General features: G+C 36.1%; 2 protein-coding genes across 2 annotated transcripts; one reads left to right on the top strand and one right to left on the bottom strand.

Moving 5' to 3' along the window:
• Nucleotides 1–2,070: 2,070 nt before the first annotated feature.
• On the bottom strand, nucleotides 2,071–3,831 carry LOC110013151 (uncharacterized). The gene has a single exon (XM_020698915.1). It carries the CDS (start codon nucleotides 3,829–3,831, stop codon nucleotides 2,071–2,073), a length of 1,761 nt encoding a protein of 586 aa, XP_020554574.1.
• Nucleotides 3,832–17,143: 13,312 nt separating this feature from the next.
• Nucleotides 17,144–17,921, top strand: LOC110013180 (mitochondrial pyruvate carrier 3). Its single transcript, XM_020699239.2, has 2 exons — nucleotides 17,144–17,700; nucleotides 17,802–17,921. The coding sequence occupies exon 1, from the start codon at nucleotides 17,332–17,334 to the stop codon at nucleotides 17,641–17,643; it is 312 nt and encodes a 103-aa protein (XP_020554898.1). The 5' UTR covers nucleotides 17,144–17,331; the 3' UTR covers nucleotides 17,644–17,700; nucleotides 17,802–17,921.
• Nucleotides 17,922–21,692: the final 3,771 nt, after the last annotated feature.

Genomic DNA, 21,692 nt, shown 5'->3' with positions numbered 1-21,692 from the left:
GGTTTGGAAAGCGAGCTTGCCGCCGCTAAGAAGGATTAGGAGGTAGCCCTATCCAAAGGTCGGAAAGAAGGGTTTGAGGCTGGTCGGGAGGTCGGGCTGGTCGAAGGCCACAAGAAAGGATTTGACGAAGGCCAGGCCGGTCGCATCTCGCTGGAAGAACATCACCAGATCTTAGCGAGCTCCCGTATGGCAGTTGTCCGTGGCTTCCTGAAGACGGACATTTTCCAGACTGCTGTGGAGATCAAATCTGCTGACTCTTTCGCCAAGGGCTATAAGACATGTGAGGCTCAAATCGAGAAACTTGGAGGATTTCAAGAGTCTTTTGATCGCAGTCAAATTGATATCACGCTCGATGGCGACCTTCAACCCTATCCCGTTGAACCCGATCTCAAGGAGGACGAGTTTGCAGCTTTGAGGGAAGAGCTAGAAGCTGATGACTGAGGAATTTCTTTTGCCAACTCTTTTGTCTCAAATTCTGATTTGTTCAAATAATTTTTTCTTGTAGATATGTTGGCTGATGGTTGAAATTGTATTTTTGAGAACTGACCTTGGGGGCAAGATTTTTTGATGTAACCCTGTGACTGGCTTTCATCAATGAAGATCATTTGACAGTTCGCATACTTGTAGTTTTTCGCTTTTGTTTATTGCATGCTTCCTGTTCTTTCAAATATAGCATCTTTTTGAGATCGTCGTCTTTATCAGATGCATCTTTTTTTAGATAGCGTGTAGAGTGCATCTTTTTCAGATTGCACTTTGGGCTGCGTCTTTTTTAGATTGCACTTTAGGCTGCGTCTTTTTCAGATCGCAGTTCGATGAACGCCTCTTTTTCAGTTGGCGTGTGGAGTGCGTCCTTTTTAGATCGCACTTTAGGCTACGTCTTTTTCAGATCACAGTTTTGTTGAACGCCTCTTTTTCAGTTGGCGTGTGGAGTGCATCTTTTTCAAATCGCACTTTAGGCTGTGTCTTTTTCAAATCGCAGTTCGTTGAGTGCCTCTTTTTCAGTTGGCGTGTGGAGTGCGTCCTTTTTAGATCGTACTTCAGGCTGCGTCTTTTTCAGATCACAGTTTTGTTGGACGCCTCTTTTTCAGTTGGCGTGTGAAGTGCATCTTTTTCAGATCGCAGTTCGTTGAACGCCTCTTTTTCGGTTGTCGTGTCGCGTTTTGAGGGTAATAGGTAATAACAAACATAAGATACACATAACTTTCGAAACAATGTCACATGAAAAGATAGATTGACCTCTTAGAATTGCTCGAGAGAATTTACAGTTTGTACAAGTTCTTTCTGGTATTGACCTGTACATTAATGACTGTTTTCTAATACAAAAAATTCGACCTTCTTAACCTTGGATGTGAACTTTCGAACTCACAGACTCCTTAATGCGATCTCTCCGCAGTTGATAGCCTTTCACAGGCTCCAGAATGCGATCTCTCCGCAGTTTATGGCCTTTCACAAGCTCCATAATGCGGTCTCTCTGCAGTTGATGGCCTTTCACAGGCTCCAGAATAGTGTTCTCCAGGCAGTTGATGGCCTTTCACAGGCACCAGAATGTGATCTCTCCACAGTTGATGGCCTTTCACAGACTCCAGAATAGTGTTCTCCAGAAAATTGATGGCCTTTCACAGGCATCAGAATGCGATCTCTCTGCAGTTGATGGCCTTTTACAGGCTCCAGAATAGTGTTCTCCAGGTAGTTGATGGCCTTTCACAGGTACCAGAATGCGATCTCTCCGCAGTTGATGACCTTTCACAAGCACCAGAATAAGCGTTCTCCAGCTAGTTGACGGCCTTTCACAGGCTCCATGACGCGAAATCCCCGTACTCATGCGTAAAACTTTTTCAAATTCTGTATGTTCCATGAGCGCGGCATATTTCGTCCCTGCATATCTTGTAGCTTGTATGTACCTTTCTTCCTTATCTCGGTCACCTTGTACGGTCCTTCCCATGGGGGTTCTAGCTTGCCCACGTGTTTAGAGGTTTCTCCTTTTTTCAATACGAGATCTCCCATTTGAAGCTGTCACGGTCGAACTCTGCGATCATGGCTTTTCATCATTAACCCCTTATGGTCCAAGATTCAGGCGTATGCCGCATCTCTCTTCTCTTCAATCACTGTAAAGTCGAAACTCCACTCACCTTGGTTAGAACCAGGGTCGTAAGAGGCGACCCGCTGGTACTCCTCTCCTATTTCCGCAAGAATTATAGTTTCCGTCCCGTATACCAAGCAAAATGGGGTCTCACCTGTAGCAGTTCGCGGAGTTGTGCGATAAGCCCACAGAACTCCTGGCAGTACGTCTACCCATGATCCCTTATTCTCCAGTCGTGTTTTCAAGTGCTGCAAGATCGTTCTGTTAGTCACCTCCATCTGCCCGTTGGCCTGCGGGTTCGCGACCACCGTGAAGTGTTGTTCGATCTTGAGCTCCTTGCACCATTCTGTAACCTTCCTTCCTTGAAATTGGGTGCCATTATTAGAAATTAGAATTCTGGGTATTCCGAGCCTGCAGATGATATTTTTCCAAATGAAATTAATAACTTCTCTCTCGAATATCTTGGCCACGGCCTCAGCTTCAACCCACTTGGAGAAGTATTCTACCGCTACAATGATGAATTTCTTTTGAGCTTGAGCGGGGGGGAAAGGTCCCACGATGTCTATTCCCCACTGGTCGAAGGGACAGGCCACTTTGATCGGCTCCATCGAGGTCGCTGGTTGGTGTATCAGGGATGCATCTTTCTGGCAGCTTTCGCACTTCTTCACTAGCTCCTTGGAATCCTTAACTAATGTGGGCCAGAAATACCCCTGTTGTATGATCTTCTGAGCCAGCGATCTCGCCCCTGAATAGTTCCCACAGCTCCCTTCGTGGATTTCGCGCATCACATACAAAGCTCTTTCCTCGTCTAAGCATTTCAGGAGAGGTCCGTCCAGTGTTCGCTTGTATAGCTGCCCTGACAACATAGTGAATCGTGTAGCTCGAAATTTCACTCTTTTCGCAGCAACGGGATCAGCAGGCAAGATATCGTTCTCCAAGTAATTAATGATTTCATCCTTCCACGATCCCACTTCGGAGACTGCTTGTACCTCCATTCTGCTTGCTAAGGTTGATCGTTCGCGTACTAATGCTATTATTTTGCAATCTCTAATCCCGTCCATTGCAGCCCCAAATTTGGATAAGGCGTCTGCCTTGTCATTTTCCGCTCTAGGCACCTGCAAAACAGAACATTTATCAAATTTGCTCATTAGTTGTTGGACGATCTCTTTATAAGACGTCATCGTCCTTTCCCTGGTTTCGTATGTTCCTTCAATTTGCAACGCGATTAACTGGGAATCTGTAAAAACTTCCAGATCTTTACCTCCAGCTTCATGCGCGAGTTCTAATCCCAAGATGAGTGCTTCATATTCTGCTTCGTTGTTAGGAACAGGAAAGGACAGGCGAGCTGCCACCTCGATCTCTACTCCTTTTGGCCCTTGGATCAGTATACCCGCTCCTCCATTGTTAGCATTTGAGGAGCCATCCACGTGCAACATCCATTTCGAGCCCTGTTCTTTAGCAACAACAGGTGACTTTGGATCGCTAGAGAGCTCTGTCACAAAGTCCGCCAGCGTTTGCGCTTTCTGCGTGGTCTTGGGTTGGTAATCCACATCATATTGCCCCAATTCCACGGCCCATTTGATCAGTCTCCCGGAGGCCTCTAGTCGTGACATCACATGCTTGAGGGGGTGATTGGTCAGTACCACCACTTTATGCGACTGGAAGTAAGGTCGCAACTTTCGAGCCGTGACAACTAAAGTAAGGGCTAGCTTCTCCATCTCCGAATATCTTGACTCAGCACCCTGAAACATCTTGCTAACATAATATACTGGGTTTTGATTGCTTCCTTCTTCCCTCACCAACACCGAGCTGACCGCATTCTCAGATACGCCCAAGTACAGGAGCAACGTCTGGATTTGCAAGCAGAGGGGGCTTCAAAGGTACTCTTTCAATTCTTGCAATGCCTTATTGCATTCATCGCTCCACTCAAAGTTCTTGGACCTTCGTAAAACCTTGAAGAAAGGGAGGCTCTTATCTGCGGATCGCGAGATGAATCTACTCAGTGAAGCAATCTTTCCCATCAACTTCTACACATCTTTGACCGAGGTTGGCGATCGCAGGTTCATTATAGCTTGGATCTTTTCCGGGTTCGCCTCAATTCCTCGTTCGCTAATCATGTACCCTATGAATTTTCCTCCTCCTACTCCAAAGGTGCACTTGTCTGGATTCAGTTTCATTCCGTACGACCTCATTATGCTGAATGCTTGTACGAGGTCCTTAAGATGGTCCTGCGACCTCCTGCTTTTGACCAGCATATCATCAACGTACACCTCCATTGTCTTTCCCAGCAGGTCACCAAACATCTTGTTAACCAGTCGTTGATATATCGCGCCCGCATTCTTCAGACCGAATGGCATCATGTTGTAGCAATAGATCACCTTGTCGGTGATGAACGAGGTCTTGTCTCTGTCCTCCTCAGCCATGTGGATTTGATGATACCCCTGATAGGCGTCCATCATTGAAAAAATTTCGAACCCCGCCGTTGAGTCTACCATTACGTCGATCCTTGGAAAGGGGTAAGGATCCTTCGGGCAGGCTTTATTCAGATCTGTAAAATCGACACACATGCGCCATTTCCCGGAGGATTTGGGGACAAACACCATGTTAGAAAGCCAATTAGTATATTGGATCTCCGATACGTACCCAGCTTTAAGTAGTTTGTCAAACTCCTGCTGATGACTTCATTCTTATCACTACCAAACGACCTCTTCCTCTATTGTACTGGTCGAGCCATCGCGTCGACATTCAACCGGTGTACTATGACCTCAAGGTCGATCCCCGTGAAATCTGACGGGCTCCAAGCGAACATGTCAATGTTTCTTCTCAGAAATTCAATCATGGCCATCTCCCTTCCTTCATGTTCGCTCTTATCCTGGTAGTTTTATCTGGTTCATCCGGTACGAGCTGCACTACCTTGTACTCATCGTTGGGTTTCAGGTGCTCTGCCTCATAGGGTCGAGGTTCAACATCTTCCTTGATCTTCCTTTTCTTCTGCCCAAGCTCCCCTTTCAATGATAAGTTGTAGCATTTTCGAGTCTCCTTTTGGTCGCAGGACACTTCTCCAATTCCGTACTCCGTGGGGAACTTCAACTTCATGTGATAAGTGGAGATGACAGCCCGGAATGAATTCAGCCCAGGTCTACCCAGGATAACGTTGTAAGCGAATGGGGTATCCACTACCAGAAATTTAACCATCAAAGTTTTTCTCTTCGGCTCATCTCCCATGGACACGGGTAGCTCGATTGTTCCCCCCAAAGAGGCTACTTCGCTTCCCCCGAAACTGACCAGCGGGGTTTTTACCTGTTCCAATCGAGCTTTCTCTAGACCCATCTTATCAACCACGTTTTTTAAGATGGTGTCTGCGGAACTACCACTATCAATCAGCACTTTATGGACAGTAAAGTTCGCAATATCTAGCTTACTGACCATCGGGTCATTTAGGTCTCCACTATCTCTTGGTTTGTCTGAGCTATCGAAGGAAATAACTTCTTCATCCTCGACCTTCAACACAAATTCTCTTTGCCTGCTCGATCCTACAGCCTGGCGCATCTTTTCCGCGTTCTACTTGAATCCCAGCGCTCGATCCCCCAGCGATTGTGTATATCACTCCCTTGGTTGGCGCATTGTTCCCACTGGGTGGGGCTTTATCAGTTTTTGAAAGGCCAGGATTTCGATCCCGACTTCTCGATTTGCTTCTCCTCGTCTCCTTACTAATCTTGCAATTTGGGGGAACCCGATCCCTTAAGTATCCCTATTTGACCAGCCTCTCAATCTCGTCCTTAAGCTAAAAACACTCCTCTGTGTTGTTCCCCCTCTCACGATGGAATCTGCAATATTTGTTAGAAAATTTTTTAGAGGGGGTATACCTGGTGTGTCTTGGCCATTTCAGAACATTCGAATTTTCAACCATCATCAATGCTTTCTCACGTGACATGGCCAACGGAGTGTAGTTGTGGTACTTGGGCTCTCCGGGCTTTTTCGGTTTCTGCTTATTCCCTCCCTCTCTACTTTCATATGGTCGCATGGACACCTGTTCGCGCTCTCTCCGCTCAGAGTCCTTCATTGCGTTCATTTCCTCCTCGTCTATGTACTTCTGAGTTACAGCCATCAGTTGCTCAACATCGCTTGGCGGGTCGCGAGCGAGCGTAGATGTGAAGGTACCTTTCCTCAACCCGTGAATTAGAATACTGACAATCATGTCGATTCTCAATTCTTGCACCTCCAATGTCTCAATCTTCCCTCTGGCAGATGTTGAACAGATGAGTCGCCGACCTCTTCTGTTTCTTCTTGCTCGCAAAATGAAAATTGAACTTTTATACCAGTTGCTCGTAAGATTCAATACTTCCTCGGGGCAAGTTTGTGAATCATTCTTATGCCTTCCCCGTGAGCGTAGTTGCGAATAATTTTGCCATGATAGGACCCGGTTGTCCGTATAAGTTCATCACTATTTCAAATGCGGCCACATGTTCTTGCGGATCCTTCATTCCGTCATATCTCCGCAAATCAGGTACCCTAAAACCTGGTTCGATTGTTTGGACCAGAATGTCATTACCGAAAGGAGAATTCTTGTTGTGTGGGACTATCTCTCCTCGTTTCTTTAACTCATCAATTTGTTTGTTCAAGCTCTCTATCTGTCTTCCTACGCTCTCGACCTCAGCCCCCGATATCACAGGCTCTCTTCTCTTTGTTCGAATATGACTGCTGGACCCAGCTTCCGATGAGGCCGGTCTCTTACTCCGATGTTCCCAATCGCTATGGCCCCTCGACTCTCTATGGGGCTCAGTATTTTCGAATAGTTGTCTCCTTGCAGTTTCTTTGACCATTGGGGTCGCAGTTCTTCTAGTATATTCTACAATGGCATTCCGACTCGCTTCTTCTATCATTCTCTGTAATTCATCCTTGGTTATTCGCATCGTGGGTCCCTCCTTTCTGGGCGTCTCTTCTTCCCCGGCGTTTCTCCTCGATGAACCCTCCATGATAATTCTCAAATGTTCCCACAAACGGCGCCAACTGATCCTACTCGAATTTAGCGATCCAGAGACACAAACTTGTCACAGACAGCTAATCCCCCCAAAATCATATTTTGGGTTCCCTGAGAAGAAGACAACAATGAGCTCGTCGGGCACGTCCCCGATAATGACCCGCCGACGCTCAAGTTAGGTTGATCGAGAGAAAAGTAAGCGATCTCAAGGTTTGATCACAATAAATGCAGAACAGTTACCTTCATTACGGCGTTTTCGGGTCTATTTATAGAGCACAACTGGACACTGTTGAATGGGCCACGTGGCCTTATCCTATTGGCTCCCGTCCTAATCGGACGACTGTGATTCTCCGGGTCTTCAAGGCTGGTTTTAGAATCGGGTCGGGTCCCCTGCGACCCGCCCGATAGAAAGGTGTGGATCCCTTAGCGAAAGGACATTAATACCCTTAATGAAGGGTGTTTTTGTCATTTCCACAGACGGGGCCAACTGATCCTGCTCGAATTCAGCGATCCCGAGATATGAACTCATCACAGACAGCTAATCCCTCCAAGATCAGATTTTGGGTTCCATGGGAATAAGACAACAATGAGCTCGTCGGCCACGTCCCCGACAATGACCCTCCGACCCTCAAGTTTGGTTGATCGAAAGAAAAGTAAGCGATCTCAAGGTTCGATCACAATAAATGCAGGACAGTTCCCTTCATTACGGCGTTTTCGGGTCTATTTATAGAGCACAGCTGGACACTGTTGAATGGGCCACGTGGCCTTATCCTACTGGCTCCCGTCCTGATCGGACGGTTGTGATTGTCCGGGTCTTCAAGGCTAGTTTTCGAACCGGGTCGGGTCCCCTGCGACCCGCCCGATAGAAAGTTGCGGATCCCTTAGCGAAAGGACATTAATACCCTTAATGAAGGGTGTTTTTATCATTTCCACAGACGGCGCCAACTGATCCTGCTCGAATTCAGAGATCCCGAGACATGAACTCGTCACAGACACCTAATCCCTTCAAGATCAGATTTTGGGTTCCATGAGAATAAGACAACAATGAGCTCGTCGGCCACGTCCCCGACAATGACCCTCCGACCCTCAAGTTTGGTTGATCGAAAGAAAAGTAAGCGATCTCAAGGTTCGATCACAATAAATGCAGGACAGTTCCCTTCATTACGGCGTTTTCGGGTCTATTTATAGAGCACAGCTGGACACTGTTGAATGGGCCACGTGGCCTTATCCTACTGGCTCCCGTCCTGATCGGACGGTTGTGATTGTCCGGGTCTTCAAGGCTAGTTTTCGAACCGGGTCGGGTCCCCTGCGACCCGCCCGATAGAAAGTTGCGGATCCCTTAGCGAAAGGACATTAATACCCTTAATGAAGGGTGTTTTTATCATTTCCACAGACGGCGCCAACTGATCCTGCTCGAATTCAGAGATCTCGAGACATGAACTCGTCACAGACACCTAATCCCTCCAAGATCAGATTTTGGGTTCCATGAGAATAAGACAACAATGAGCTCGTCGGCCACGTCCCCGACAATGACCCTCCGACGCTCAAGTTAGGTTGATCGAAAGAAAAGTAAGGATCTCAAGGTTCGATCACAATAAATGCAGGACAGTTCCCTTCAATACGGCGTTTTCGGGTCTATTTATAGAGCACAGCTGGACACTGTTGAATGGGCCATGTGGCCTTATCCTACTAGCTCCCGTCCTGATCGGACGGCTGTGATTGTCCGGGTCTTCAAGGCTGGTTTCGAACCGGGTTGGGTCCCCTACGACCCGCCCGATAGAAAGGTGCGGATCCCTTAGCAAAAGGACATTAATACCCTTAATGAAGGGTATTTTTGTTATTTCCACAGACGGCGCCAACTGATCCTGCTCGAATTCAGAGAACCCGAGACATGAACTCGTCACAGACAGCTAATCCCTCCAAGATCAGATTTTGGGTTCCATGAGAATAAGACAATGAGCTCGTCGGCCACGTCCCCGACAATGACCCTCCGACGCTCAAGTTAGGTTGATCGAAAGAAAAGTAAGCGATCTCAAGGTTCGATCACAATAAATGCAGGACAGTTCCCTTCATTACGGCGTTTTCGGGTCTATTTATAGAGCACAGCTGGACACTGTTGAATGGGCCACGTGGCCTTATCCTACTGGCTCCCGTCCTGATCGGACGGCTGTGATTGTCCGGGTCTTCAAGGCTGGTTTTCGAACCGGGTCGGGTCCCCTGCAACCCGCCCGATAGAAAGGCGCGGATCCCTTAGCGAAAGGACATTAATACCCTTTATGAATGGTGTTTTTGTCATTTTCTGGCGTATTGTAACAGATACCCATCAGCTTTGGTTGATCTTCACAATGAACGCCGTGACTTTTGCTTTGAGCCCCGTAGATTCTTCTTGATTTTCGCTTGAAAGGATTTTGAGACTTTTTGGAAGCTCTCTTGCTTGCGTCTTCGCTTGTATCTTCAATTCGATTGTGTGGTGCTTGAACTGTTGAAGAACACCCTCTATATAGTTGTAGGTTGGAAGGCTTTTACATATTTACTTGATGAGGTGGCACGATTTAATTTTCCCTTCATAATTTTTTTGTCATTTGCTTCTTATTTGCCAGATGCGATTTCATTTACAAATTAACTTGCACTTACTTGATTTGAAAAATATTATACACGTGCCAAAAATATGAAATTTGACACTTGACGTCATTTGATTCACCGAAAAATAAATATAATTATTAATTAATCAAGTATTTACTTCAGAAATTAAATTCCTAAAATATAAATAAAAGATTAATTATTTCATATATTATTTTTTTGGTAGTATAATTTTATTGAACAAAAAATTAATTTATTATTTACATGAGAAGCAAATATACCACATCATCAGGTACAATGCCTACTTAGGAGGATGTTGTTTGCTATTAATGTTCTGGTTCATCAGCAGGCCTTTGTTATAATTCAGTGTGAAAAATAAGATGATTGAAAAAAAAGGGATGATTGTATTCTTTTTTTAAATTTGGTGTAATTACGCGTAGATTTTTTGTGATTTGAAAAATTATATCTAGCATTTATGAAGTTTGCTTTCGTCCAACAAATAAGTCCCTTCATTAGTCAAAATTCACTAAATATGCTGATATTGACAAAAAAAAAAAAGAACTATTAAATAAAAATTGATATATATTCTCGATTGACTTATTACTGACTTATTGCAATTTAAAAATTTATTTTTTAACTAAACTACTCTTATAACGGTGAATATATGTCTCCTCACATGCATTAACGCGTGAAGTCTGTATAAAAGTAATTTGATGATAAAAAAAATTATTTAACTTGCAATAAGTTAGTAATAAGCAAATAAAAATTAAATATAAATTTTTTTATTTTATTTATTTTTTTATTAATATAAAAAATTTGGATGAATTTAAAAAAAAAATGCAGATTTGTGTTTATTTTTCCACAACCTCAAAATGAAAGGAAAAATTGGTGAGAGGCGGCTTTGCCTAGGAACATGCGAAGGAGTAATGGAGGTGGGTCGGTTTATGGTTGGGAAGTATTAATTTAGGCTGCAACAGGACTTTATGTTTTCCCTCCTTTTGACCTTGAGATATATAAACCTAAGTACCTAACCTGTATCTATATAAATGGGGTTAATTGCAATAAATATTAGAAATAGGGTAAATATTATATAATTGATTCCTTAAATTTTCGTTTAAAATCACTTTAATCCCTCAAGTTTATTTTCTATTAAACTTTAATTTTTGTCCCAATTTGGTCCCTCTTACCATTTTTTCGACGAAAATGTGGCCGGATTTTGAATTTTTGGAGGGTAGAATAGTCAATAAGTTTGATTTTATCACTTTAATTCCTTAAGTTGATAAAATTGTCTAATTCAAATCCTTTTTTACAAGAAAAAATAACTTTTTTTTTATATTTTTATGCTGATATGTTGTAATTATTTTATGTGAATAATGAAACTTTGAACACTTGTGAACATAATAATAATATATTGCTCACCTAAAATAAACAGTCTACATTTTTCAGTAGTTAAAAAACACCAAAATTATGAATAAATTTTATCTAATATGAAAATATAATTAAAAAATATCTAAGTCAGTAATTTTTTATTTAAAAATTAAAGATAAGTCTAGAAAAGTTAAACCTAACAATATTTGTCAAATGCTTGGATTTTCGAACAAAAAGTTGATAGATTATCATTAACTAGATTTTTGGGTGTATGTCATATATATATAATTATTTTAAGAGATTTTCTATAAAATGGGATTATATATTTAGAAAACCTCTTAAAATGAATTTTTTATATATATATATTTAAAATTCACTAGATAATCTAATTAAAAGTACATTCCCTAATTTTTTCTTCAAAATCATAGTTGTTAATATTTAATAATATTGTTAAGATTTAATTTTATTAGACAGGAGTTAGGATTAAAGAACCAACTTAGATTTTTTTTAAATATTTTAGATTAGATAAGTTTAATAAATTTATTTATAATTTTGACATTTTTTGTCACTTTTGAAAATTAAAAAGAATAGAGACTATTTTATTTTAAGTTAAACAATATGTTAATATTATGTTCGCAAGAGTTTAAAGTTTGCATTTTTCATACAAGATAACAAGATCATACCATATAAAAATATAAAGAAAATGGTTTCCCTTTTTTTAAAAAAAAGGACTAATTTGATAATTTTATAAATTTAAGAGACTAAAATGATAAAATCAAACTTAAATTGATAATTTTACCATTCAAAAAGTCAAATTCTGGCAATATTTTTGCCGAAAAATGGTTTGAGGGATCAAATTGAGACAAAAAATAAAGTTTAGGAATGCTAAAGTCAAGAAATAAACTTAAAAAATTAAAATAATTTTAAACGAAAACTTAAAAGACCAAATATAACATATAACTTATGAAATATTAATTTGATAACAATCCACTAATTTAAATTTTCACAGATCCAGACTTTTTTCGTTGAAATTTTAAAATTTACGAAGTTTTTTATCACGTGCACACCACTTGAGAGTATAAATTGAAGATTTTGAAATTTGGAATAAAATTTAATTTATTATTACATCGTTTATTACATTTAAATTCGAATAATAATTTAATATATCAATATTACTAAATCAACAAAAATATTTAAATTGCACAAAGAAACAAGACACTACTATAAAAAGTATACTATATATACCTGCACTAGTGGGACCATAAACTCTCACATTTAAGAATCAAGCTCGTAATTCTTAACCCGAGCATGAGTTTGAGGTTAAAAATTTGGGTAAATTACAACAAGCTCTTCTCGATTTTTTTTTTTTAATAATTATGAATATTCCATTGTCTGAGAAACTATCAATATCTCTTGATATTTTATAAAATAGCCAACTGGGTATTTCGTTCCTGCATGTATATAATAAATATTATTTATATTTTAAAACATATTATGAAAGTGAAATAATTATTTTGTACTTAATTAATTTATACAAATTTCGTATTAAGTTATAAACATTGTAGTTGAATAACTTTTAAATGATTGATATATTTAACAATAGTGGGCATTAATATGAATATATTATATTATTAATTGTAAAGGGTATTTTTGTTCATTTTATTTAATTGAAAGAACTATCGAAAGATAGGGGGTAAATGAAGATTTATTTAGTTTAGGAGATAATTGATAAGTGTAACATATTTCAGGGGTGCAAAATGTATTTAAGTCTAAAATATATAAAAACCAACATATCACATGTAAAATAAGACTAATTTAAGAATATACTCAACACAAAAAAATATTGATTTCGTTGTCTTACAAACAGTCGTTTGTGTGTAAACTGTTCATATTCGTATAGATAGATAGTATATATAAATAGATGAAACGAATAATTTGAGAAAGGGTAATTGAAATACATAAGGATATTATTGGTAATTTAGAAAATTGGTGTCACGGTGTAAGTAACTATTATTGTGAGTGAAAATGTGATTCTCTTTTCTATATAGTATAGATTAAGTAACTCTTGAATTAAACCTGGAATTGTCAATTTTGCCCTTCTTATATTTTTAATTTTCTTTTCTTAAAAGAAAAATTATAAAAATTATAAAAAAAAATCGAACAAGGTGGAAGGAAAATGATGAAAAATTATAAAAAAAAATTATCCATTTAGTCAATAAGAAGTTTTAGAAAATTTTAAAAAATAAATAAAATCATAATTCATAATCAACAAGGGACGTTCACAAAAATGAATGGACACCTAACAGAGACAAACGGACATATTGAGCTAGTTATCGGACGACCATTAAAATTGGGGGCATTAATCATTCTTGGAATAATAATGAGATGTTTATAATTACATCAAATATCAAAATAGTTCATTGTAATTTACCCTAAAACTTTTAAATAATGTTTAAACCCAACTCGATCTTTTTTTAATAAAAAAAAAAGAATAATATCAAATATACAAAGTTTATACTTTTTTATTTCTTAAATACATAATCCAGGTTAAATAAATACCTCTATGGGGCAACAAAGCTGACAAATTGTCATAAGCATACCATCCAATTTAGACATGCAGTTATAGTATATCCTCCTATATAATTGTACTTACACATGATCTATATTCTATTTACATAAATTATTTTTATTTTTTAAAATGTTATACGTACATTTACACAAAACGTTAACATCATCTGCATAAATTATCTCTATTTTCTTTAAAAAATTACACATACTATTTCCAAAGCGTTACCATCGTTACACAGACTATTCATACTTTTCACTGTTAAGAATAATTTTGTAATTACACAAAAATAGAAGGATCATTTATACAAATAAATTATAGATTAGGAATACAAATATAATTATCCTATAGTGTATATATAGGAAAAAGTACAAACAACCCCCTTGTGATATTGTAAATGAGCAAATTATCCTCTATGGAAAAGAAAATAGCAATTTACCTTCCTGTGTTTTCTAAAATACATCGACTTACCCCTTATGTTTTTTAAAGTGAAATAATTTACTTCCTTAGACAAGAAGGTAAATTGCTCCATTTTAAAAACATAAAGAGGTAATTTGTTATTTTAGTTTTATAGGAGGGTAATTTGTTTATTTGCAAAATCACAAGATAAATTGCTATTTATTTACCATATATATATATATATATAGAGAGAGAGAGAGAGAGAGAGAGAATATTTTTTTATAGTGAGTGGAAAAATATCAAGATGATATTATTATTGTCATTAATTACATATATTAAGTGACAAAAAGATTATTTCTTATGATCATAATAATTTATATAATTTTAATAGTTGTAATTATATATAAAGAATTGCAACTAGCAATAATTAGTAACAAAAAAAGCTCTGCATTTAATTATTTAATTATTATTATAAATAATTAATGAAAACCCACTAACAAAAAATATAATTATATCTATAAATGTGTCACTAATTGTTCATAAATAACAATATATCTACATACTTTTTATTGTTACTAATAAGTTTTCTAGAATTAAATTGCGATAAAATTAAAATTATTGTCACTTCATATATATTTTTAATAATAATTGTAAAATTATCATTTGATATTTTGTCACTAATATTACACTGCGTACACTACCAAAAAAAATTATTATTCCCAACAATTTATAAACAAAAATCATAAATTTTAAAATAAAAAATAGTTCACTAGCAACAAGACCAAAAAACACATTCATCATACACTCAAATTTGTACATATTATACGGATTTAAATCAATTAACATTTCTCCAAAATAGACTTATAAAAATTTGTATCATCCTACATACTAGACTTAAAATGTAATAAATACTTAGGTTTAACTTTTTTCGTGTAACATTATCCTATTAGCCTGTGAGACGATCTATAAGATCCCTATATAGACTTAAAATATAATCTGAGTATGTGGTCCAATAATAAGTATTTTATATTACATTTATTTAAACAAAATATTATAATTGGCTCCCTATTAATTTTTACAGCTCGTTAGTAAACTTATAAAGAGTAAATTACAATGAGGTCCCGAGAGTTCAGTTTCACATAATTATCTTATTATTGGAAAGTTTATTAATACCTACCTGATGTTTGATGGTATTATGTAATCTTTAGATGGAGGTTTGAAATTGTCAATTTTGTCCTTGTTGTATTTTTTTTTATTTTTGTAAATTATAAAAAAGAACTCGGACTAGTTGAATGGAAAATTTTGAAAAATTGTAAAATAATTGTCCACTTTGTCCATTAAAAAGTTTCTAAAGTAATAAAATTATATTTATAGTCCACAAGGGCATTTTGATCAGTTCACCACAAAATGGACGGAAACTAACAGAAGTTAACGGATTGAGATAGTTGGCCATTAAAATCAGGGAGTATTGATATAAAACAATAAGGGGTATCTGTAATTATGCCAAATATCACGGGAGCCACTTGTAATTTAAAAATTATAAATATTAATTTATTTTTCAAATACTCTAACTTTAATTTTTTTTATTTTTAGCTTTAATTTTTAATACTCCCAATTCTTTAAGTTATTACAATTTAAATTATTTATATATTTTTGCTCTCACAAAATAACTTACTTTAATATTAATAATAGAGACAACCAACAGTACCTCAACATCTTAGTAAATGTCAAATCTTTGAATTTACAAACATCAATCATAAATATCATTTTCTCATATAATTGGATTAGACTTGAATAGAAATAAAATACTTGGAGCAAAGTTGAAAATTCTATCTCATAATTATTTAATTTAAAGAACAATAGCAGTATCAAAATTACAAAAATATGTCTTTTTTTATGAAAATTTCATAAAGTTTGGTACTGAAATTGCTAAAATCTTAATTAATTGGGGGCAGAAGTGCAATTTTTAACATCTACTCTTCCCTCCGAATGCAATTAGCCATAGTGCGTATTTGTATTGATGGACATGAATTTGAAAAAAAAAATTAAATAACTGAATTCGAGAAGAATTTGAAATCTATCAATATTTAATAAAAATAGATTAAAATTAAAATTAAAGAATTTAAAAAACTTTAAATTTAGAATGATCCGAACATATTCAAAGGACTTGTCATTAAACATTTGAAATTCTTGATTTAAAAACTTTCAATCCAAATGCAATTTAAAAAAATTTAGATTTCTTTGGGCAAAATCTGCAAACCTTTTTCAACTTTGAGGTATTTTGGAGGAAAAAAAATCGTAGCGTGTGAGACGTAATCGATACACACTAGAAGGAATTTAACATCTAATTATGGCTAATTACTAGTGACACCAACCTTTTTTAATTTTGCACGTTTGGTTTATGCTAAAAAACGAGTAGAAGCATATTCAAATTAAATACATGTAATTTGGACTGACTTTGATACGTATTAATTGGGATAAAGTACATTTTTTGGTCCCATAAGTGGATTTATTTTTAATTTTGGTCCTAGACTCAGGTTAATTCGCACATTGAGTCCCATATGTGGTTTTTTTTTTTTTTTCAACTTGAGGACCATTGAGGGAGTTTTGTCCAATTGGTAATGATAGTTGCTCTATCTGTTAGTCAATATAATCAAAAGAAATGTAAATTACATTTTTGGTGCCATAAGTGGACCTGTTTTCAATTTTAGTTCCATAAATGGACATGTTTTCAATTTTGGTCCCACATTCAAGCTAATTCACACATTTACATTTGAAAACAGATTCACTAATAGGACCAAAGTTGGAAACATGCCCACTTATGGGACCAAAAATATAATTTACCCATATTAATTAATCATCTCATCTAATTAAATTTTAAGTTGTCATCCAAAAAATAACAAGAAATCAGGTAATATTTACACTAAAAGAATTATGACTTATAACCATAGCTAAAAAGAAATAATCATAACAAATAGTTATTAACCACGGTCACATAACGTGTACCGACAGTAATTTTTTCGAGGATAACTAATATGGGTGTTTTACCAAGCCACAGTAAATTAGTAGTAATTATTTAACACGATTTTTAGTGCATAACAATTAAAACATAGGTAATAGTAATCTAACATCCACCTACTTATATAATTCAAGACAACACATGTTGATCCGAAAGCCATAAATGTGTTCATTCAATTTTTGGTATAGGTAGACCTGTCCTAATAAAGTGTGCAGGCAAATGAGGGGCTTTCGCAATAAATATCACACCACACTTTGAGCAATCTTCAAACTTACATAAACCTAAAATTCTACAAAATAGTTCATTTGAATCTACACAAACGGACACAGAGAGCGATCATGGCAAGTAGGAAATTGGTACGAGGGTTGTGGAACCATCCGGCAGGACCCAAAACCATTCATTTCTGGGCACCAACGTTCAAGTGGGCACTCAGTGCAGCCAACATTTCCAACTTCTCCAACCCGCCCGACACGGTGTCGTACCCCCAGCAGGCGGCGTTTGCCATCGCTGGATTCATCGGTGCTCGTTACTGCACCGTGATCACCCCTAAGAACTGGAATCTATTCACCAATAACTTCGCGTTGGGCTGCACCGGCGTGTACCAACTTATGAGGAAAGCCAACCATGATTACATAGTCCAGAAGGAATAAGTGAAGTACTTGACATTGATCGACCTTCTGAGATGAATTTCGTCAAACCTGATTTTTGTAAGAATTTTTTTTTTTTTTTTTTGGCCTGCAGTTGTTGACAGGAAATTAATCGTCTGGATATGATACGTTTATAAGTAATCAAATCGTGTCTTGCTCAGGTGTTCGTCGTTGTTGCTGCTTTGCATTTCTAGAGTTTCCCTTTAGGGATAATTAAATAAGTAGAAATACTTATTTTAGCTACGAGACTTAACTTAATTAACGAGGTTGAGGTTCTATAACCATGAGGTTACGGAGTTCAAATTGCACCTGTATATTGATGATTTATTTTAATAATAGTTGTTTGTCTATTATAATAATAATTTTTTAGTTCGTTATTTATAAATATTTAACGTTGATAATTAATATATTAATTATTAAATTTAAAATTTATAGTATAATTGTAATTGATTTGATGAAGAAAAGCCTAAAAATCTGAGAAAAATTCATGATGGAGAGGGTTGGTGCATATGTTTTAGTGTTTAAAGAAAAAAAAAACTTATATGAAATTATTGCACACTCGTTATAGAGGTCAAATTGGTGGCTATACAAAAATTCAATTGAAAATATGTGGAAAAATAAAAATTAATATTTTTTTTAAAAAATGAGAATTAAATATTCAATTTCTAAGAATGGTGTACATTCAAAGGAAACAAAAAGAAAATAAAAACGGTAATAAATTACTATAAATAGATATGTACTCATTTTTATGGAACTCAAATTTATATTTTTATATTATAATGGTTAATAATTTTTATATTTTTATGGTTAATAATTTTTATTAATCAAGATTAAATAAAATCAAAGGCAAAAACAGAAATTTTTCATCAAGAAGAAGTTATTTTCCATGGCTAAGAGCCATTGTAAAAATATTTATCATGACTTAGTCATGGTAAATGTTTTTGCCACCCTCGCATATAGCACAACCAACAATTATTGCATACCCGTGGTCAATGACTATTTGCTATGTCTATTTTATTTTTAATCATGATAATTAATCCTAATTAAATATTTTATTTTTTGTAGTGGTGAAATAATCAATTAATATGTACAATTTGTGAAAGCTCAATTCAGAAAAAAAATATAATAATAATGAAAATGAATTATTCCTCACAATGAAACATTGGAAAAAAAAAGATCAAAGTATAAATATTTTGATATAAATCAACATAAAACTTAAATTTTCATGGCAATTAATAAATATTTATCATGACCTTAACTATGATTAAAGTATTTATCTCAATTCTAAATATAACTAAATCATTCAGTCATTCACTAATAAACAAAATAATAAGATTAGCGACAAAAATTAAAAAACAAGTGACGGTTTAATATTGTCTCTCATGATATATATAAACATATTTACTGATAAATATTTTTATTTTATCACTATAAATTTTATGGTTTTAACGATGATTATTATAATTTTGTAAAAAAAATCATTAATTAGATTTTACTTATAAAAAAATATCACTAATGATAATTAGTGATACATGCATATATAAATTATTATCATTATATTATATTGTCACTAAGCTATCACAATAGATGTGTTACTAATTATCTATAGTGACAATACACATCTTGTATCATCATAATAATTATACAGTAATTAGATTAAAATTATTATCACTTAATATATAATTTTAATAATAACTTTAAAATTGTCTCTTGGTATGTATTACTACTATTATATTTTATTGTAGTATTTTGTCATCTTTTTTACTTATTATTAACAATTTTAACCTCACCTGCTAAAACAATAGCCAATACTCGTAACAATTTTTTTTGGGGCTATAAAAAATTAATTATAACAAAAAAAATATATATTAATTTCTAACTCATCATTTTTTCCTCAATCTAACAACCAAATAAGACCAAAGTTTCTTTCATTATTCAGTTTCTAAATTATTACATTTGACATAAGTCCGAGATAATACATTGAAACTCCTGATCACATGAATCCCATGTCTGAATTCAATTATAGTTTTAATTATATTATTAAAAAAATTAGAGTTAATTACAACAATCATAATCTTGTAATCTAATAATAAAAATATTCAATATAAATTATCATGTAATCCTAGGCCTACGAACATTCTAGAAAGAGGAAAATTGAACCATATATCACTCCAATTTTATTTTATTTTCCACAGAACTTGATTTGTAAAATGAATTCTATCGCAAAGAGGTGCCTCTTCTCTTTATTTGTTCTATCAATTTATCACCTTAGTGAATTGGCTGTTCTTGTAAATGCCAAAGCAATTGCAAGAGACCATGAGCCTCACATTGCTAATATATCCCCATCAAAAGTCGGCCGGCCGAGGTTTTTACTGTTCATGTTGTTAATAATCTCCCGAATAATGTGTTTGCACTGTTAATTCACTGTGTCTCCAAAGACGACGATCTTGGCAATCACACACTCTATGTGAATGATGATTTCCATTGGCGTTTTCGTATGAACTTTTGGGTGAGTACGATGTTTTTCTGTCGATTTCAGTGGGATTCCAAGAACGTAGCTCATGAAGTTTTTAATAAGCATCTTGCTTCTTTTTGTGAGAATGGGGAGGAGAACATATGCTTGTGGTCTGTGAAGGATGATGGTTTTTGGATCGACAATCAATTTCCTCCTACTGATTTAAAAAGAATATATGATTGGTACTAAATCGGGATTGTAAAATCACATTAATCATGTGGATTTGAAACGTTTGTTTGTCGCTGATCGTTCGTGTGTTGTTTGAACGTGATATATACCATAGGTATTGTTAAATAATTCTCAACAGTTATTTGTCTTCTCATAATGATTAAAATTTGGGCCCTCCCACGATTTGGAGGGAGAAAAAAGTTAAAAAAAAATAAATAATAACAAGTTAGAAGGAAATAAAATTCTTAGCATTTGACTTAGTATCCATGTAGATCAAGTGCATATGATATGATTGATGTTGTCTTCTCTTACCAATCATATATTTTTACCGAACTTAGTGTTGTGATTTATGGCCCAGGACCTATTTTATTGGTAGGCTCAACTTACCAAGCCCACTTAAGGCCAACCCACCTGGAGGCCCATATCCGACCCGGTCCAACCCACTACCCGACCCAACTGCTTTTATATAAATATCTATCTAACCCTATCTCTAACCCATTTCTTTTTTTCCCCCTTCCTTAGCGCCTACTGTAAATCTCTCTCTCTCAATACCCTCTTACCTCCTATGGCTGTCCTTTCCTTATCCCTCCACCGCCAATAATGGCGGTGGCTTTCCGAAGCCAACTTAATGGCTTTAGGAAAGCCACCTTGCCTACCATTCTTCTATCGGATCTTGTCGTCTATAAAAGGGGGTTTCAACCCTTCTTCCCACACACCATTGAAACTAAGCCTTTCTTTCTGAGATCTCTTTGTTTGAGTGTTCTGTGTGAATTGTGGGTCTATTGTGACCGGTGGCTTACTGTGTTGATCTCGACTTTGTGTGGAGCAACCGTGGGTTGGCCTTAGTGGGTTCGGTGCCAAGTGACCGTGACCCTTTTACGACTGAATCTGGCTAAGTTCCTGAGCCACTTTCAAACCATTGTTTTATTTGTTTATTACTGTTAATATTTTGATTATTCTTTGGTCTGTAATATTCGGTTTGTATTCTAAGGAGTTTCGTACTCCAAATCACTTGTAATAGTTGATTAGGCATTCTGTTGAAAGAGATACTGCTTGAATTTTGTCCCCTACACCTAGTACAGGAATGACCCACCCAAATGCCATCTTGCCTGACCGACCATAAGCATTCAAATCTATGGTCGCCAGCTTTGAAATAATATTTTGTAAGCTTGAAACTAAAATATTATTGTAAGAAATTTATTGGCCCATGACCTGTTTAAATAGGCCCAGCCCAAGCCCATCTCTCTCACCTGGAGGGCTCAACAATTTTCTGCCTCAGCCCACTTGGCCTACTAGTCTGGCCCTGGCCGTCCATTCCTCCTAGCCCATCTATCCGATCCGGTAACCCGTCCTATTTATTTTGAATGTT

This window comes from Sesamum indicum, linkage group LG9, assembly GCF_026168435.1.
Source record: "Sesamum indicum cultivar Baizhima isolate 11 linkage group LG9, ASM2616843v1, whole genome shotgun sequence".
NCBI lineage: Eukaryota > Viridiplantae > Streptophyta > Magnoliopsida > Lamiales > Pedaliaceae > Sesamum > Sesamum indicum.
This window is presented reverse-complemented; position numbering and strand designations above follow the sequence as displayed.

Bases quoted from the DNA above. Each gene is read 5' to 3' on its own strand.
- LOC110013180 (XM_020699239.2), top strand. From the start codon at position 17,332: ATGGCAAGTAGGAAATTGGTACGAGGGTTGTGGAACCATCCGGCAGGA.
- LOC110013151 (XM_020698915.1), bottom strand. From the start codon at position 3,831: ATGTTTCAGGGTGCTGAGTCAAGATATTCGGAGATGGAGAAGCTAGCC.